Source organism: Equus caballus, chromosome 25 (genome assembly GCF_041296265.1).
Source record: "Equus caballus isolate H_3958 breed thoroughbred chromosome 25, TB-T2T, whole genome shotgun sequence".
Classification (NCBI taxonomy): Eukaryota; Metazoa; Chordata; class Mammalia; order Perissodactyla; family Equidae; genus Equus; species Equus caballus.
Genome location: NC_091708.1, coordinates 27,505,533 through 27,523,068, shown reverse-complemented (window position 1 = coordinate 27,523,068; position 17,536 = coordinate 27,505,533). Strand labels below are relative to the sequence as shown.

Genomic DNA, 17,536 nt, shown 5'->3' with positions numbered 1-17,536 from the left:
AAGAGGCCTGCCCGCTGAGGCCAGCACAGCCAGCCAATCTCCAGCCGACTCACCAGCCGACCACAGACATGCGTGCGACCTTGCCAAGGTCAGCTAAGTGGGCTCAGATCAGCTGAACCCCTCAGCCGACCCCCAAATAAGTGTTTATTATTGTAAGTCGCTGAAATGTTGTGGTTGTTTGTTATGCAGCATTAATGTGGCCATGGATAACTATTACAAATTACTGTATTAATATAAGTAAAATAATATACCAGCACATTTCACTCTGGTGGTTGTAATCTCAATAGATTACTCGAATCTCCCTAGAATAAAAGTTCCACGAGAACAAAGATCTTTCCTGTTTTATTTCCCACTGTGTCCCCAGGTCTTAGAATAATACATGGCCCTTAGTGTGTATTCAATAAATGTTTTTTATATGGATGGAGGAAATCCAGCCTCTGCCTCCTCAATAAAGGCTTACATTTCCAGCCTAATTTCCTTATCTATTATTTATTTATTTTATTGTTTTTTTGGAAGATTGGCCCTGAGCTAACATCTGCTGCCAATCCTCCTCTTTTTGCTGAGGAAGACTGGTCCTAAGCTCACATCCATGCCCATCTTCCTCTACTTTATATGTGGGACGCCTGCCACAGCATGGCTTGCCAAGCAGTGCCATGTCCGCACCCGGGATCCGAACCGGCGAACCCCAGGCCGCCGAAGCGGAGTGTGTGCACTTAACCACTGTGCCACCAGGCCGGCTCCTCCTTATCTATTAAATGGGGGTGATATAGACACCTGGAAGAGTTGTTATGAGTGTTCAATGAAGACAGGAACACAACGTGCCTGATCCATAGTAAGCGCTCAATAAACAGAAGCAAACACTATTTAGAATAGGGAGGTTGTAATCCTTTTGGCTCATGGACCACAGAATTTAGAAAAATAAAACATCGATACACATATACGCCAAAGATATGTGCACAATTCCAGGGACTTCACAGATGTCATGGAGAATGAGCCCCAAGTTAAGAAGCCATAATTTAGAGATATTTATAAATGTCAGCTATTTTTATTATTATGTCCACCATCTGTAGCACCTAATCGATGCTCACTAAGAAGATGCTACTGAGCCAGTTAATAGTGAAAATGCCTCAGCGCTCCCTGCAGCTCCTCAGCCAATGACGATCTCAGCCCACGGTCAGTCCTTCCCGGCCCATCCCGTGTAAGAAAGGGTTCCCGGATGGTGGAATGACCTTGGCTTATTCTGACGAGTGAAGACAATGGCGCAAACCTTTCTCCGCGTGACCAGCAGAGGCCCCCACAGTCCCCCTGGGCCACCTTGCCCAACCTTCTCACAGTGAGGCAAAAAAAACTCTCATTTCCTCCAACTCCAAAATCAGAAGAGTGTGATTCTGGGCTGTAACTGCAGCCTCCTTCTTGCTACAGTGCCTTTTAATTAGGCATCAAAAAGCCCTGGAGATCATGCTGCTTCCTTGTAATGGCGTGTTCCAGAAAATTACTGCCATCAGATTAAATTAAAGGAAGGTTATTCGACTGGCTCCTTAGGCATATGTCGGCGGTGTTGGGATGGCATTAGGACCATTGTTACTGTTATTATTATTTACAGAGCAAGGCACAAATATACATCCTTCTGGAATGTTATTGGTGAGACCAACTAGTTCTCATGGAATAGCTAGAAAGGGAAAGGCTGAGAAATCATGCCTGGCATTGGGACATGAGGATTTTCACCAACTGGAGGTAGAGGAGAAATGTCTAACATGAGTTGAGAATATACTATTATGGGCTGAATTGTGTCCCCCAAAATTCATGTGTTGAAGTCCTAAGCCCCAGGACCTCAGAATGTGACCATATTTGGAGAGAAGGTCTTTAAAGAAGTAATTAAGTTAAAACGAGATCTTTAGGATGAGCCTCAATCCAATGTGACTTGCGTCCTCATAAGAAGAGGAAATTTGGGGGCCTCCCTGTGGCCTAGTGGTTAAGTTCGGTGCGCTTCGCTTTGGTGCCTGATTTGCAGGTTTGGATGCTGGGCGTGGACCTACACCACTCATCAGCCATGTTGTGGCAGCAACCCACATATAAAGTGGAGGAAGATTGGCACAGATCTTAGCTCAGGGCTAATCTTCCTCAGCAAAAAAAAAAAAGAAAAAAAAAGGAGGAAATTTGGACACAGACATGCACACACAGAGAGAAGGAAGACCATGTGAATACGCAGGGAGAAAATGGCCATCTACAAGCCAAAGAGAGGGGGGCTCAGAAGAAACAACCCTGCCGACACCTTGATCTCAGACTTCCAGCCTCCAGAACTGTGAGAAAATAAATTTCTGCTGTTTAAGCCCCCCGGTCTGTGGTATTTTGTTATGGCAGCCCGAGCAAAGTAACACACACACTGCGCCCAGAGGAGTGCTTGGCATACGTAACTGCACTGGATCCTCACTGTGTCCTTTATTATCTGCATTTATTGGGTGAGGAAACAGACCAGAGGGGTTCGTCACCTGCTCAAGGTCTTACCACCTGGCGAGTGGCAGAAGCAGGATTTGAACCTGGGTCAGTCTGACTCTGATGCCAGCCACACATCGCCAAACTGCGTCAGACTGAGACGAGGAGGAGAGTCAGCCACTGGCCCGCATGAATTCTGAACATCTTTCCCAACATAAACAGTGGAGGGTTCGGCATGCCGCAAAGCCTCAGACATATTTTTAGCAAGCTCTGGTGTCTGTCATACTCTTGAAAGACTGCCACGCTCCCTGAAGATTCTTTACAGAGTACAAGTGCTCCTATGAATCTTTGCGAGCTGTTAGAGAAGGCGCCCGACGCTCCTCCAGGAGCATCGGAATCCGCATCTGTGGAATGATGGCTCTCTGTTGCTTCTAGAAGGCTATCAAAATTGTTTAGGCCAGGATTCCATGTCTGTCACGATCTGCCCCTGCTCACCTGGCCACATACCTACTGAATCCAGCTATGCAGAACTTTCTTGCAGATTCTCTGGGGACCCCCTCCTCATCCTTCCAGTGTCACCCTTCAAATGTTCCCTCTTTCAGGAAGGCTTCTTGACCTCACTTGAAACAATCAGGGACTTCCTCCTCTGGACATTTGTTCTACTTTGTCCATCTTCTATGTGATGGACGCACCCTAAGGTGACCCCCACGATGAGTCACACGCTTGTATAATCCCCTCCTCGTCATTTTGGGCAGAACCAGTGACTTGCTTCTAACCAACAGTCTCTGTATGTGGCTCCCTTGAATAGGTTCCCTTAAATGGTAAAGATGCAGGGATGGCCCTCCTGAGATTACATTATGTTGCAGAAGATTCCATTGCAGCAGACCGGAGGGAGAGACGTCCTTGCTGGCTTTGAAGAGGTCAGTCGCCATGTGTGGGCCACATGGCAAAAAACGGTGGGTGGCTTCTAGGAACAGAGAGTGGCCTCCAGCCAGCAGCCAGCGAAAAGGTGGGGCTCTCAGTCATATTGTCACAAGAGATGAATTCTGCCATTGGCCGAGTGAGCTTGGATGTGGGTCCTCCCCCAGGCAAGCTCTCAAATGAGAATGCAGCCTTGCCCACACCTTGATTGCAGCCTCATGAGACACTGAGCAGAGGAACCAGCTATTATCACGCCCCGGACTCCAGGAAACAGTGAGATAATAAATGTGAATTGTTTAAGCCATCAAGTTTGTAGCAATTTGTTACACAGCAATAGATAACTAATACATTCTGCTACAACACATAGCCAGTGTTATTCTTTATGTGTTATTCCCAGCGAGATGGGAGCTGTGAGAACAAGGACAAGAGCAGCTCTTTCAGCCCCTACACAGTACCTGGCACACAGTAGGCACTTGATCCATGTTTATCGAATGAATAAATGAATATGATCTTTGAGATTCCATCAGTCTTTTTTGTTTTTTAAAGATTGGCACCTGAGCTAACATGTTACCAATCTTCTTTTCTTCTTCTTCTTCTCCCCAAAGACCCCCAATACATAGTTGTATATTCTAGTTGTGGGTCCTTCTGGTTGTGGCATGTGGGATGCCGCCTCAATGTGGCCTGATGAGCGGTGCCGTGTCCACACCCGGGATCTGAACTGGTGAAATCCTGGGCTGCCATGGCAGAGCGCATGAACTTAACCACTTGGCCTCTGATCAGCCCCTCCACCAGTGTTTTTAAAAAGTCACTATAGTTCTAGGATGTTGAATCTTCCCTTACTGTTACCTTCACAGAAGGTCAACGAGAATATCAAATTTCCAAGAAATAAGGAAGAACGCAGAGAGCAAGCATTCCTCTGTAACAGATATAAATTCTCTGACACAATTCGCCAAGCACTTGGGCACACCGGGCTCCATAAATGTAACAACAATGTCTGTAATAACAATGACTTTGACCATCTGTTTGAAGATGGTCAAAGTCAAGGGAAAATGATAAAATCTGCTGAAAGGCTGCTAGGACCATTAGCTGCTTTTTGAGACCGGAGGCAAAGAGACATTAAGAGCCTCAAATCCGTCGGAGGCAGACTCATCAGTCAGCCAGGGAGCCTGGGACAGAATTTCAAATGTGAACCTGGCCAGAACCCCCAGGAAACTCTTCATGCCTCCCCCTCCTCCTGGTCTCCTCCTCCCCCTCCTCCTCCCCTCCTCCTCCTCTGCCTTAGAAACAAACACACACTTCTTAGAGCTAGGCGGGCCTGGAGATCATTGCCTCCAAGCCCCTCATGTACAGATGGGAAGACCGAGGCACGGAGAGAAGGGGCTTGGCCAACAGTACACAGAGGGTGGCAAGCACAGCATCCTTTTTCAGAATCCCCTGAAGACAGAAGTTAAAAATAAAAACAAAACAGAAAGCTTCCTTGAGGATCAGTGAGGAGGCAAATACACAGAAATTTAGGCATCTCATTATTAAAAAAAAAAGTTATGCAGGATCTATATAGATAAGCAAAGCTAAGGAGTTATTTTCTCAAAGCGATTCTTCTAGCAGCCCAGAGCTGCCCTGGTCCCAGGCACCGTGCTGCGTGCTTCACATGCGTTAAATGCCTTCCAACAATTCCGATTTTACAGCCCTTTTTATGGTTCTTGTTTAATAAATGAAGAAACTGAGGCTCCCAGAGGTGACGTGATTCCTCCAAGGTTGCATAACCAGGAATAATTTAACCAAGTCTGTCTGCAGGACGGAGCACTTTGCTGTGACGCCGAGAGGAGCAGGGAGCTGAGGCTCGGGGAAGGGGACGCCAGCTGGGACCCCCACGCCAGAGCTCACGATGCTCCCGCCAGCCCCGCATTAGCACATTTGATGCGCACAACCCAGCAGCTCCTGACTGTCAGCTCCAGGAGGGCTGGAACCCTGGTGGTCCTGTTCCTGCTGAGTCCCCAGGATGTCGCCTGGCAGATGGGAGGAGGAGCTAAGTCAGGTGTGAATGATGCCCCAGGGAAGCCTGCCCATGTGTGCAGGGCAAGGCTGTTTCCGCTGGGGGCTTCTCTCGTCCGAACCAAGCTGATGTGTGGAGTGAGTGAGTGCCCCAGGGTAACCAATACATAATCCCCTGATTAAAAGCTCTTCCAGACCTCGGAGCAATCGGATTACAACACAGCAGGCCCGAGAAGGTCACTGCTGCTCCTCTGCCTCTTTCCAGCCCACAAATTGGCTCCCTGCAATTTATTATTGCAATTATTAGAGTTAGCTATCTCCCCCACAGCTGTGTGAGAGACATCAGGACCGATCCCACCAGCTTTATGACAAGGTGCCACGAGAGCCAGCAGTGGGCTAGGGTGGTGAGAGGCTAAGAGAACAGACGTTGGGGAAACCACCTCACAGCCCAGACACTCAGTTTCCTCATCCGGAAAGTTGGGGTAATAATAATATCCGTTTCACAGCGCTGTTGTGAGGAGTAAAAGAAACGATGCCTGTCAAGTGCTTAGCTCTCTGCAAGCACTCGGTAAATTTCCCTTTTAGCTGCTAATGAGAGAGCCTGGGACAGGCACCACTGGCTCCTGCCCGACTGTGGACAAGGCAGGGAGCCACCTTGTCTGGCCCTTGGTTGTCCTATCTGTAACACAGGGGAGGGAGAGGGAGGGAACTCAGTATTCATTCCACAATTACCAAGTGCCTACTATGTGCTCGTCCAGGAGCTGAGCACCGGACACAGAGAGAAAGGAGATAGCATCCTATTCTCGAGGAGCCCTGGTGTGGTAAGAGCTTTAAGCAAGATGGATGCAAGCATCATGGGAGCGCCTGATCAGAACTTTGCACAGATGAGCTCAATCAATATGCCTAATAACACAGATGACAATGCCACTGTCCCCATTTTACAGGTAAGGGCACTCAGGCACAAAAGCCCTCGGTGACTTGCCCGAGGTCACACAGGTAGCGAATATCAGAGACGGGATTGGAACCCGGAAATCACCTCTATGCTTTAACGCTCTTCCAGCACAAATATCACACAATTCTCTGTGACCATGAGACAGACTGGAGATTACACCCAGGCCAAGAGAAATACCTGTCTCTCCCCTTCTCTCCTGACATTTTTGTGCTGCTTCTTTTTCTCGCCTCTCTCTTAATCTCCCTGCCTTTCCATCAATGGTCTGTATTATCTGCCAGTCATAGAGGCGAATCTCCCCTTCTCTCTGCTCATCCCATCCCCACTGACATCGCAGGGGAGAGACGGGCTGTGGTCCTGCAGCAGAAGTCGTAACTCCAGCGGCTAACCTCCTTTCTCTAGGGACCTCGGAGCTGGGACATGCGCCCTGCGACACCCCGCATCAGATGGCTCGGAGCCTCCTCTTGCTGTGTCCAGGCGGAGAGCCCCGGGGTCCCCCAATCTTCTCCATCTCCATCTCTCTCAGTGATGTCTTCTTTATTAACCTCCTGCTCATTCTTTCCACCGTAAAAGGTCAGCTTGCCAGCCAGGAATCATTAGAAGGGGGCTTAGTGTTAACCTCTGATATTCCCAACCCAACTTTCGGGAAAATGTGGGCTGCACACCATTTCCATCTGGGACCTTTTAGCCTCTTTGAGCCAAGCAGATGGAAAGCTGCTTCACAGTGGTTGCGTAAGAACTCTGGAGCCAGACGGCCTGGGTCGAATCCTGAGTCTTCCACTGACAACTCTGTGACCTTGGGGATAGTTCCACTCCGACATCTCAGTGTCCCGTCTGTTTTCTTAGGATGATGATGATAATGATGGTATCTCTCTTTACAGAGTGGTTGGGACTGAAGGAGTTAAAATATGTTTATATTAGCTATTAAATATTACATATTAGCTATATTTTCCTGCACGTCCCTTGGGAAATGCATCTCAAATGAAATTAATCTCTATTGCCTCCTGAGGACCCATTCCAGTGGATAAGAGCAGAGGGGAGAAGCTCCAAATGACTATGAAATAGCAGAAGCCTTTTTAAGATCGCCATAAAAAAGAGGAGAAGATAATGAACAACTTTATGACACTCTACGAGCTGTGCATGCTTTCATTTACTGCACTGGACGTCGTGCTGACAGCTGCCCTCAGGGGAGACAGAGCAGATCTAGGGGGCCCATTCACAGGCGAGGAGAGAAGCCAATTGCTGTGGGTCACTCAGCTAGGAAAGGGACTTTCTGAGACGAGAATAATGGTTTTCTGCCTGATATCCACAGCACAACTCAATGTGTCTCTGGGTTGAAACAAACACGTAAGAAACAAGCAACAAACAAAAATCCGGTTCAACCCCAAACAGCTTCTAAGTTAAGTACAATTCAGTCTCATTCCCTTTGTCTTTTCAACAGATCCAGTGGGTCCAGGTTTCCAGGAACATCCAGAGAAGAAGGGCATTGGTTGGCCGCAGTCGGGGAACAATAATAAACTATGAAAAGTGGCTTTGGGGAAGACAGCAAGGGAAGCTGGCAGCGTACACAGAATAATATTTTCCTTCTGAAGAGGGCAGTATGCAAGCAAGGCCAGGTCTGCTCACGTCCTCAGGCTTTCCTTCTAGATCTGGAAGGCGGGGGGACAGCGCAGTCGTCAGGAGCCCGCACATCTTGGGTTTCCAAGACCTTATTTCTGAACGACAAACACAGCTTCAGACATGAAATAGGATTCTGGAGGTTTGAGCACAGTTACACGCTGTCTGTCATCAGAGGGGACGCAGTGCAAACTGACACGGAGGTGTTTCTGCAAGAGGGATGGAAGAAACCCCAGGGAGTTCCTTTTCCGTGTTCTTGGACTCATCTGCCCTCCCAAATCGGCCTCTGTGACATGAAACAATAGCACGGCATCCCAGATGCTCTCTGATGTTTGCAGAGGAAAGTGTTTCTTTCTCTTCTAAGACGTGTGTGCAAAGTAGTTTCTGCTGCCTAAGGCTACAGATCTTTTTGCAAACATCCTTTGCACAGAAAGAAAACATTGGGAATGGGGATCTTAGCTTCTGGGATGCATTTATCAAGCGAATCGCAGTCATTCTAATTAGAACACAAACTAAGTGAAAGCTAAGCCTGAAATGCATTTGCAGAAAAGCTGAACTGTGTACAGTTAAGCTGTCCTTGGTGGCATCTTTGAGGTGTGCCATTCATATATTTTTGGGGGTAAGGTAGATTGATTCTTCTCTTAAATACCTTTGGCTAATTGCATCGAAGCCTTCAAAGGGAGTTCAGAGGAGGATGAAGGATACACATTATTAATTGCTAAACTTTGAACTGTTAAGACAGATGTTCAAAGGTAACGTCACTGGTTATTTAAAACACCCTGTCCAATATGTCCAGAGCACATTAATTTAACCTACATCTGTTTTAGGGAAGTGAAGAGGAGAATTGAAGATTTGGGGGGAAAATAAAGCCTCACTTCCTAGCCTCAGTTTTGGGAATGCACAAAACTAACAGTGTTGAAAATTCTTCCATGGTTCCCCAATGTCCAGAAAAGAAAGTCCATTCTCCTTAGGGGGTCACTTCTTTGATGGATAAAGTCCTTACCATTTCCCCCTCATCTAAACCTGGACTCTCTGAGCCAGGACAACTCTTATCCTACTGGTTTTTAACTTTATTTATTAATGTGATCTTTCTCCCCTTGCTAAACCGCGACCTCCTTGAGGTCAGGGATTTCATCTTTTTAAGCAGGGTCTCCAGCACCCGCACACGAGCCAGCACAGAATAGGTGCTTGGAAAATGTTGAATAAAGTGTGAACGAATAAGTAAACGGACACACAGAGGAGTGAATAGGCGAATGCTCCATCTTTCTGGGCCCAGCTCAAACCCACTCCTCAGGTGACACCCAATCTGTCCCTCCGCCAGACAGAAGTCAGATGGTTCTGAAAGGGCAATTCCAGAATATTTTTAGGGAAAATACAGATTTCTATACAAAAATAATTTAGGAGAGGCAATTCGGGTGGAAGGGATGTATGTGAGGTGCGTGTGTATAGGGGGCGCTACTGGGCTCCTTAGAAAGCCGCCTTTGAATGAGAGCGCAGGGTTTTTTCTTAGCTTGTATTTGGGGGAGGGGTGGGGTGGGAGATGAGACGCCCCGGGTCACACCTTGGAACATCTTCCCAATTCATCTTGGAATGGGAAGGCACAGAATAGTTTTTTCCCAACCCACTTCATACATATTTTTAAAATTTTGTAGGTTCACATGCAGTCTTAAGAATTAATACACAGACAGCCCAGGTACCCTTCACCCCGTTTCCCCCATTGTTGACAAGGTCACAACCAAGACACTGACATTGATACAACCCTCCCACCTTATTCCGATCTCACCAGTTTTATATGCGCCCATTGTGTGTGAGCGTGTCGTGTACACTTTCTATTTCTGAAAACAGCCCTCCTGCCTCCTGGAGACCCCGCAGCAGGCCAGTCCGATCTACCCTGCACAGGAGTTGGCTCCCGAGGCACCAGTATATACTAGTGTCTCTTTCTTGCACACAGTAGGTCCCAACAATCGTCCACACAAACACTTGAACTTGCACGTCGGGGCGTGCAAGAGGGGAGCGCAACGTTTTAAGGTGGAAAACCAGCCTGGAGCGTTCAGTACTCTAGAGGCAAAAAGTTAGCGATTTTCCCCCACAATTGCAAATTAGCTAGCTGGCTAACCGCTCCGAAGCGATCCTGATGCTCACGCTTCGATCGCGGAAGGGCACAATTTTTGGACCAACCCCCCCTCCTGCCTCCCTCTCCCCACCAGCGTGGCTGGAGAAGTGGGGGGGGTCTCCCAGTGTCCCCGGGGCTCCTCCCACCCCTACCCCTCCTTTCACCCCTTTCTTCCCCGGGGCTGGACTGTTTCACCCCGTCTCCAGGCAACCGCCAGGCACGAACGGGACGTCATTTCCTGACGAGCCCGCGGGGGGAAGGGGCGGGAGAGGGGGAGGGGCAAGGGGGCGGGGCCAAGTCTGGGCTGGCGACAGCGACGGCGTCGGAACTCGCTGGAAGATCGGCCCCGGGCAGCTCAACAGTTCGCGAAGTCCGGGCTCGCGGCCGCGGCTCCATCTGCGCGCGGGGGCGCGGGGGTCCCCGGGCTGCTGCCTCCCAGGGCTGCCCCGGACATGCCCCGCACCCCCTGCCGGACGCCCGCACGGCTCCACCGGCTGCGATTCGGGGGGCTCTGGGACTAGAGCGCCCCCACCCCAACTTATGACTTTGGGGTCCCCCAGCCCGAGAGGAACGGGCGGCCCGGCTGGGGGAGCCCCAGGCATGGTGTGACGGGGCGGCCAGCTTCGCTGCGCCCCCCACTCCAGCCTCCCGTCGTCTCTGCGCCCTCCAGAATGTAGCTGCTCTCTCTGCGTCCCCCCCGGACTCCAGCCGCAGTCTCCGCGACCTCCGGGCTCCAGCCGCCAACTCCTTGTCCCCCGGGACCTCGCCGCTGTCTGCGCGTTGCCGGAACTCCAGCCGCCGTCTCCGCGCCCCGCGGAGTTCAGTTTGGCGACCTCCTCCGTCTTCGCGCTCCCGGGACGCCAGCAGCGGTCTCCGCGATCCCCCCAGGATTCAGGCACAGTTTCCGCGCTCCCCAAACCCAGACTCCAGCCGCCGTCTCCGCGTCTTCCCGGATCCAGCCCGTGTCTCCGCGCCACCCCCCACCCCGGCGCCCCCAAACCCAGACTCTAGCCGCGATCTCTGCGCTCCCCGGCATCCAGCTGCCGCGCCCCCCGCGCGCGCCCCGAGTGCGCCCGGGCCTCGGCGGGGAGATGAACGCGCCGCTGGACGGGCTGTCGGTGAGCTCGTCCTCCACCGGCTCGCTGGGCTCGGCGGCCGGGGCGGGCGGCGGGGCGGCGGGGCTGCGCCTGCTGTCTGCCAACGTGCGCCAGCTGCACCAGGCGCTCACGGCGCTGCTGAGCGAGGCGGAGCGGGAGCAGTTCACGCACTGTCTCAACGCCTACCACGCGCGCCGCAACGTCTTCGACCTGGTGCGCACCCTGCGCGTGCTGCTGGACAGCCCGGGCAAGCGGCGCCTGCTGCCCATGCTGCGGCTGGTCATCCCGCGCTCCGACCAGCTGCTCTTCGACCAGTACACGGCCGAGGGCCTCTACCTGCCCGCCACCACCCCTTGCAGGCAGCCCGCCTGGGGCGCCCCCGACGGCGCAGGGCCCGGGGAGGTGCGCCTGGTGAGCCTGCGGCGCGCCAAGGCCCACGAGGGCTTGGGCTTCAGCATCCGCGGGGGCTCGGAGCACGGCGTGGGCATCTATGTGTCCCTGGTGGAGCCGGGCTCTCTGGCCGAGAAGGAGGGCCTGCGAGTGGGGGACCAGATTCTGCGTGTCAACGACAAATCCTTGGCCCGGGTGACACATGCAGAGGCCGTCAAGGTAGGGCTCCGGTTTGGGGACGAGGACGCGGCAGAGTGGTGCATGTCCTCGTGCGGCGGTAGTCCCATGCTGTGTGTCCTTAGGCAAATCACTTGACCTTTCTGGGCCCCGTTTTTCTTAAAAGTGTTTGTTTAAAACAGGAACGTCTAGTTTTTTTGAGCAAGTAGATGCCAGGCACTGGGAATGTATGACTAGCGAAACAGACACGACCCTGCCTTCGTGGGGCATAAAGGCTGGTGTGTGGGAGACAGACGTTATCAAATACGTGGACGGATGTATGCTTACAAAGTGATGAAAAAGGCTGTGGATTCTTATGAGCATTAAAAGAAATAAGGTCTGCTCTGGGCATATGGTTAGTAATCAGCGGGTGGCCTCTGCTTCTGCTGGTGTTATTCTCCTTATTCTGCCGGCTTTTGCCCCAGAAAAAAAGTTTCATTAGCTCCAAAGTGGCCCAAGGAGGCTGTTCTGGTGATCCACAGAGCTCTGGCCTGATCCTGCTGTTTGTGGACCAGGCTGTGCATCCTGGGACAAGTCACTTGCCCTCTCGGAACCTCTGGTTCTCCACTTGGAATATGGGGCTGCTGGACCAAATCAGTGTCCTGAACCTTGTTGGAAATGAGGCCCCTGCCTGAAGGTCAAACATACATCCCACACTCCCTTGAAGGTAGTTGTGATTTTTGTGTAATTGGGAAACAGAAGGTCATGACAGCAAGCTGCCGGGGCTTTACCCGTGCTGTTGAGAAGAATGCGTGTGTTTGCTAATTGCGTGCCCAGGGCTGCTGAAAACAGGCTGGAGGGTGACATGGATTGTGCTTGGTCTGCGTGTGGATTCAAGCATCCTTTGCAGGCGTTCTCACATACACACACCACCTTTGTGTGCACGAAGTGAAGAGTTTTGGGGGAGCGGGACAGTGACACACTCTCCTGCAGGGAAAATGCTCCCTGGGGGCTTGGCAGGTGGTGACCCAGCTCCTCAGCAGCCCGCCCCTTGCCTCTGCCCTGGGTCCTCCTCAGTGCCGGCGTCTTGAGCTCCAGCCAAGGGCCTGCTGGCTGCCTGGAGGACCTAGGCGGCAGAGGCCTGCGGCTCCTTCCTCCGTGATGTGCAGTGACCTGAGGCCAGGTGTGTCTTGAGCCCCCTTTCTGACCGTTCACCTGGGACGTGACCATCTCATCTCTGACCTTGGCTTCCCCGATTTGCTTCCCAACTCATCTGCCCCCTGGGGAGGCCCCTGAGGATTTTGGAAACTTCTTGGCTGCTTTTGGAAAAAGGCTGGTGAGTTTATATCGTTCCAGGGGCGAGTGCAGCAGACACAGCTCCTTGTGGGTTTCCATACGCCCGTCGACCCCTCCCTCTCCTCCCCCACAGCAGTCTCTTCCCTTGATCTGACATTCCTGTAAATTCTGTATAAAGAAATAGTCCATTAGCCTTTGACCCTAAAAGGTCTGGAGTTCCCAAATGATAAATTTATACTGGAAAGATCACTTGATCTAAATGGTCATTTATCAGCGTGGATTTAATTTTGGTGGCAATTTAAAAATACTCGGGGAACTTAATTATCACAAGGGGTAGCCTTTGGGAAGGCCTTAAGTAGCCTGGATGTTAAACCCACAGGCTCTGCCCTTGCTTGGGGCCCCAGGCCAGCGGGGCCCGTGGGGCTGAAGCCACTTGGTTGGGAGTTTCAGCTTGGGGGGGCCCCCCCATCAGGTCGCTGACACTCTGCTCTTCTGTCTGAATCTTCCCGAATGACATGCCAGGTGCTGCGACCCCGTGACCCGGAGCACCAGGCCTCAGCTCGCTTCCTTCCCCTTGGTGCGTCCAGAGGAAGTCCTTGGCCGGGTGGGAGCCCGTGGGAGCTGAGCAGCTCGTTTGTCCCTGACTGTCACTTTTCCTACCGAGGCGGGTCTCTGCTAAGGCACCCCTCGTCCGGCCACCGTCACACACACACGTCCCTGCCCCTCTGGACCCTTCAGAAGCCACAGGCAAGATGAGTGCTGCTTCGTGTCACCTTAACTCCAGGAGGAAAAGGGGCCAGACTTTCCGTGGGTGGAATTTAAAACGGAGGAGGCGGGACCTCATGCTGGGGCCTCCGGGAGCGAGCGCCTCCGGGTCGATGGATGGGCAGCCGGTTTCAGTGACAGTTCAGAACACCTGGGGCTGTTGACACATTTCCACGAAACTCAGGGGGCTGAGTCCCTTGACAGAAAGCCACCGTGGCCCCGGCTTCTTTGCTAGGTACAGACTGCCTTTGCCCGGGCTTTCTCCACTCCCAGCCCCTGTCCATCAGCCCCAGTGCTGTAGGGCAGTGCCTGGGCATTTGATGAGAAAGGTACATTCCTATTAACTGAACTTCAGACTTTATTCAAATGTCACCAGTTTTTCTGCCAACGTCCCTTTTCTGCTCCAGGATCCCACATTGCATTTAGTACAAGGCGTGCTTTCTTTTTCAATTCCTTTCCTTCAATTTTCTTTTATTTATTTGTTTCTTTATTGCGTCTCCCTCCGGCTTGATTGGGGCACAACGAAGAAATAAAAATTGTATATATTTAAGGTCTACAGCATGAGGATGTAACATACCTCTACGCTGTAAAAGGATTACCATAGTCCAGCTAGTTAGCGTATCCATCATTTGACGTAGTTGTTTTATTTCTGTGGTAAGAACACTTAAGATGCACTCTCTTAGCCAGTTTCAAGGAGGCAACACAGAATTATTAACTATAGTCACCATGCTGTGCGTTAGATCCCCAGAACTTAATTCATCTTATTCCTGGGAGTTTGTTCCCGCTCACCAGCATCTCCCCATCCCCCCCTTACCCCCAGCCCTTGGCAACCACCATTCTACTCTCTGCTTCTGTGAGTTGCACTTTTTAAAATTCCACATATAAGTGAGATCATGCAGTCATTGTCTTTATAGGTCTGGCTTGATGTCCTCCAGGTTCGTGCATGTCTGCGCCAATGGCAGGATTTCCTTCTTTTTCACGGCTGAATAATATTCCATTGTATATACCTGCCCGCCACATTTACTGTCTCCATTCATCTCTCAGTAGACACTTAGGTTGTTTCCGTGTTTGGGGTATTAAGGAGATGTGTTTTCAATCTGAAAATCCTTGTTTTTCTTCTGCAGGTAGAAAGAGGGGGAAAAGATCCTTTGAGCTTCCCAAAGGAGAGGTTAAGTGTGTTTGTGTATGTGGGGTGGGGGTGTGTGTAATAAAAAGAAAATTAAATTTTAGGAATCAAGTACTTAAGAGTTTCTGAATCAGAGAGGGTCATCCCCCCCCCCCCGCCCCCCCGCCGGGGACAGAGGCGATTGACCATAGGAACGTTTTCCCGCTCTCTGGTGTTCATTGTTACGCAGAGCAGTTCAGCGAGGATTGATCCTCTGGGCTCGGATCAGGAGGGGCTTCCCTGTCTCTCCTGAAGCCTGTTTGCTAAATCAGCGGGGACAGGGCCAGACGCGGCAAGCCATTTACTGTTTGCAATTATGTTGAAACGCTTGATTTTTGAAAAATCTATCTTGAATGAACAGGAGCCAAACTAACAATAATAAAAAAAAGTAGACCTTTCCAAGATTGGCAGACAAAAATGCTTGATAAATTGGCCAAGGAGTGCACAGATCCGGGATGCCGTACTGGGCCCTGCTGTCCGCTTGCTGTGTGACCTTAGGCCAGTCGCTGACCCTCTCGTCCTAGTATGGATGGGCCAGGGGCTGCCCGAGATCCCTTCCGGCTTAGACCGTCTGGGATTTGCTCAGCATGTGCTACACAGAAGGCATTTGGAATGTCTGATCTGATGTTTTCTTGTTCTCTTGGAATTGCTTGTGTGTAAGGCAGAGTAGGGAACGTTGGCTAAGGATTGGGAGACGAGAATCTTGGCACTCTTGGATAGCCTCCTACTGAGTCAGGAAATTGCTGGGTTACCTGCTACTGATGAGAACTTGACTGCTGTCCTTCAACCCAGGAACTCCAGCCCTGGTGCCATTCCAGAGTAAAGGGGCAAATGGCAACAGGATTGTGGCGGGCACGACACTGCCCTGGGAGCGCTCAAAATCCACTTGACTTACCCACTTGCTCTCTGAGTCCCTGATTCCATGGGTGGCAGAACGCGGGGTATCCAGATGCTGCTGGGATGTGTCTCTGTACATGTGTGTTTGATCTCCATCAAAATCTAGCAGCGTCGTTGCAGTCTCTCCCTGGCTACCTCCAAGAACACATTAGAATTTGAAACATTCCAGAACTTAGAAACAGTGGCCTGCCCTTGTATTTCATTAGGGTGATCACACCCTCCCTTCCTTCGCATAATAACCCAGGAAGAATCTGTTTGTATTAATATATAAGTCATTGCATTTGGTTTGGCACATTCGAAACGACACATTTGTCACTTTCCCCATTGTACACGGTTAGCTGAAGCCATTACAAATTATTACCCTTTCCAATTTTGTCTCTGAAACGCAGCTTCTCCCGCTGGTGTCATTTTCTGTCTTCCAATTCGGAAACCGTGAGAACGTGTTCATGGCTATGCGCAGACTTTCCCCGGGCCGTGTGCTTGCTCTGGGTCCTGTGGGTCCTCCTGGTAATGATGTGTTGAAAGCTCTATGTTAGTAAACCTGTTATTGAATTGATGTTTGGTTCTTGGATCCAGAGGCTGATGCAGCCCATTGAGAGGGTCCGTTTCTTTAGTTTAGTCTTTAGTTATTTGGCTCAAGCTGATGCTCAAGGTTTTAGAAAATGACACTGCCTGTGGAGGACAAAATCCTTTCCACTGGGTGTTTCCTGTGCTAGTCTAAGAAGCGTTTTGTAGGGTGGAAAAGAATGCCTTTCCTTTTTGTGAGTTGATATTTTTATAGATGATTTCTGCCTCCCGATTTTAAGCTGGAGATGAAAGAGTTATAGGCTCACCCCCTGCTGGCTTCTCGTGTTTCTGTCGTCCCCCTCTTCCGACAAACCCCGAGTTGTTTATTACCTGCCATAGATTCATTGTTTGGATGGAGCTGCGAAGGAGCTATGATCCTTTAACCCCTGGCCAATTGGAGTGTGTGTGTGTTGTTGGTTCCCACCTCTGCCTGCTCCAGCCGCATGGCACACAGCCCGTACGCACCTGTCAAGTGCACGCAGCCCCTTCTGTGCCTGTCTGCTCACGCTCACAGCACGTGTGCATCGCCTCCGAGTCGTAAGCCCCCCTCCGCCGTGCCAAGGGCTTTGTACTGAAGCAGGCAGGGGATTAGGATCCAACGGGCTTCCCGGCAAGGCTCTTTGATGACCTGGACGGGCAACGGCTGGTCTCCACTCCTCAGAGTCTCCAGACCAGTGCCCGGCAAGGACCAGAGGATAAATTAGACAGAATGGCATTTAATGGCTGGAGGTGGCTGGAGGCTGAAATGCAAATCTGTCCAAAGTGATTCTTTCTCTTCCTTTTTCTTTGGAACCCCCAAGCAAGAATCTGATGTTAACGCAGAGCTCACACGGACTTCTAATGGCGCCCCAGGGTGGGGACTGCTTTGTAAAGATTCCTGAGCTGCAGTTTCCATCCTCCTTTGATAGCGTGGCAGGTGGAAAGGGCTCAAAGAGCAGGAGTCAGGCTTTCCGTTCGTTTCCGTGCACCCCTGGCATCAGCCGCAGGAGGCAGCTCCAGGGGGCGGGGGCACGTGTGTGTGAGCTGTGCTTTCCTGGAACACTGTTGGGAAGAGAGGAGGCTGATGTTAGGGGTGCCCACTCTGTACCGTGCTTTCTCCCTTCCCGGGGAGGCCGGGAGGCCAGCAAGGTCATGCTCAAGGAGGTGAAATGGACTAGCCCAGGGTCATCGTTGGCATT

The 17,536-nt window shown here is 51.1% G+C and overlaps 1 protein-coding gene across 8 annotated transcripts in view; it reads left to right on the top strand.

Moving 5' to 3' along the window:
• The first annotated feature begins 10,308 nt into the window (after window positions 1-10,308).
• WHRN (whirlin) overlaps window positions 10,309-17,536 on the top strand; it is an 86,308-nt gene continuing 79,080 nt past the window's right edge. For 5 of the 8 annotated variants that reach the window (XM_070252022.1, XM_014736002.3, XM_023628736.2 and 2 more), the window contains exon 1: window positions 10,321-11,731. In XM_070252022.1, the coding sequence (XP_070108123.1) occupies window positions 11,117-11,731 (615 nt within the window). In that variant the 5' untranslated portion in view covers window positions 10,321-11,116. Of the gene's footprint in view, window positions 11,732-17,536 lie in introns of all 8 variants that reach the window. The other 3 variants (XM_070252023.1, XM_014736003.3, XM_023628735.2) reach the window with 2 other exon arrangements.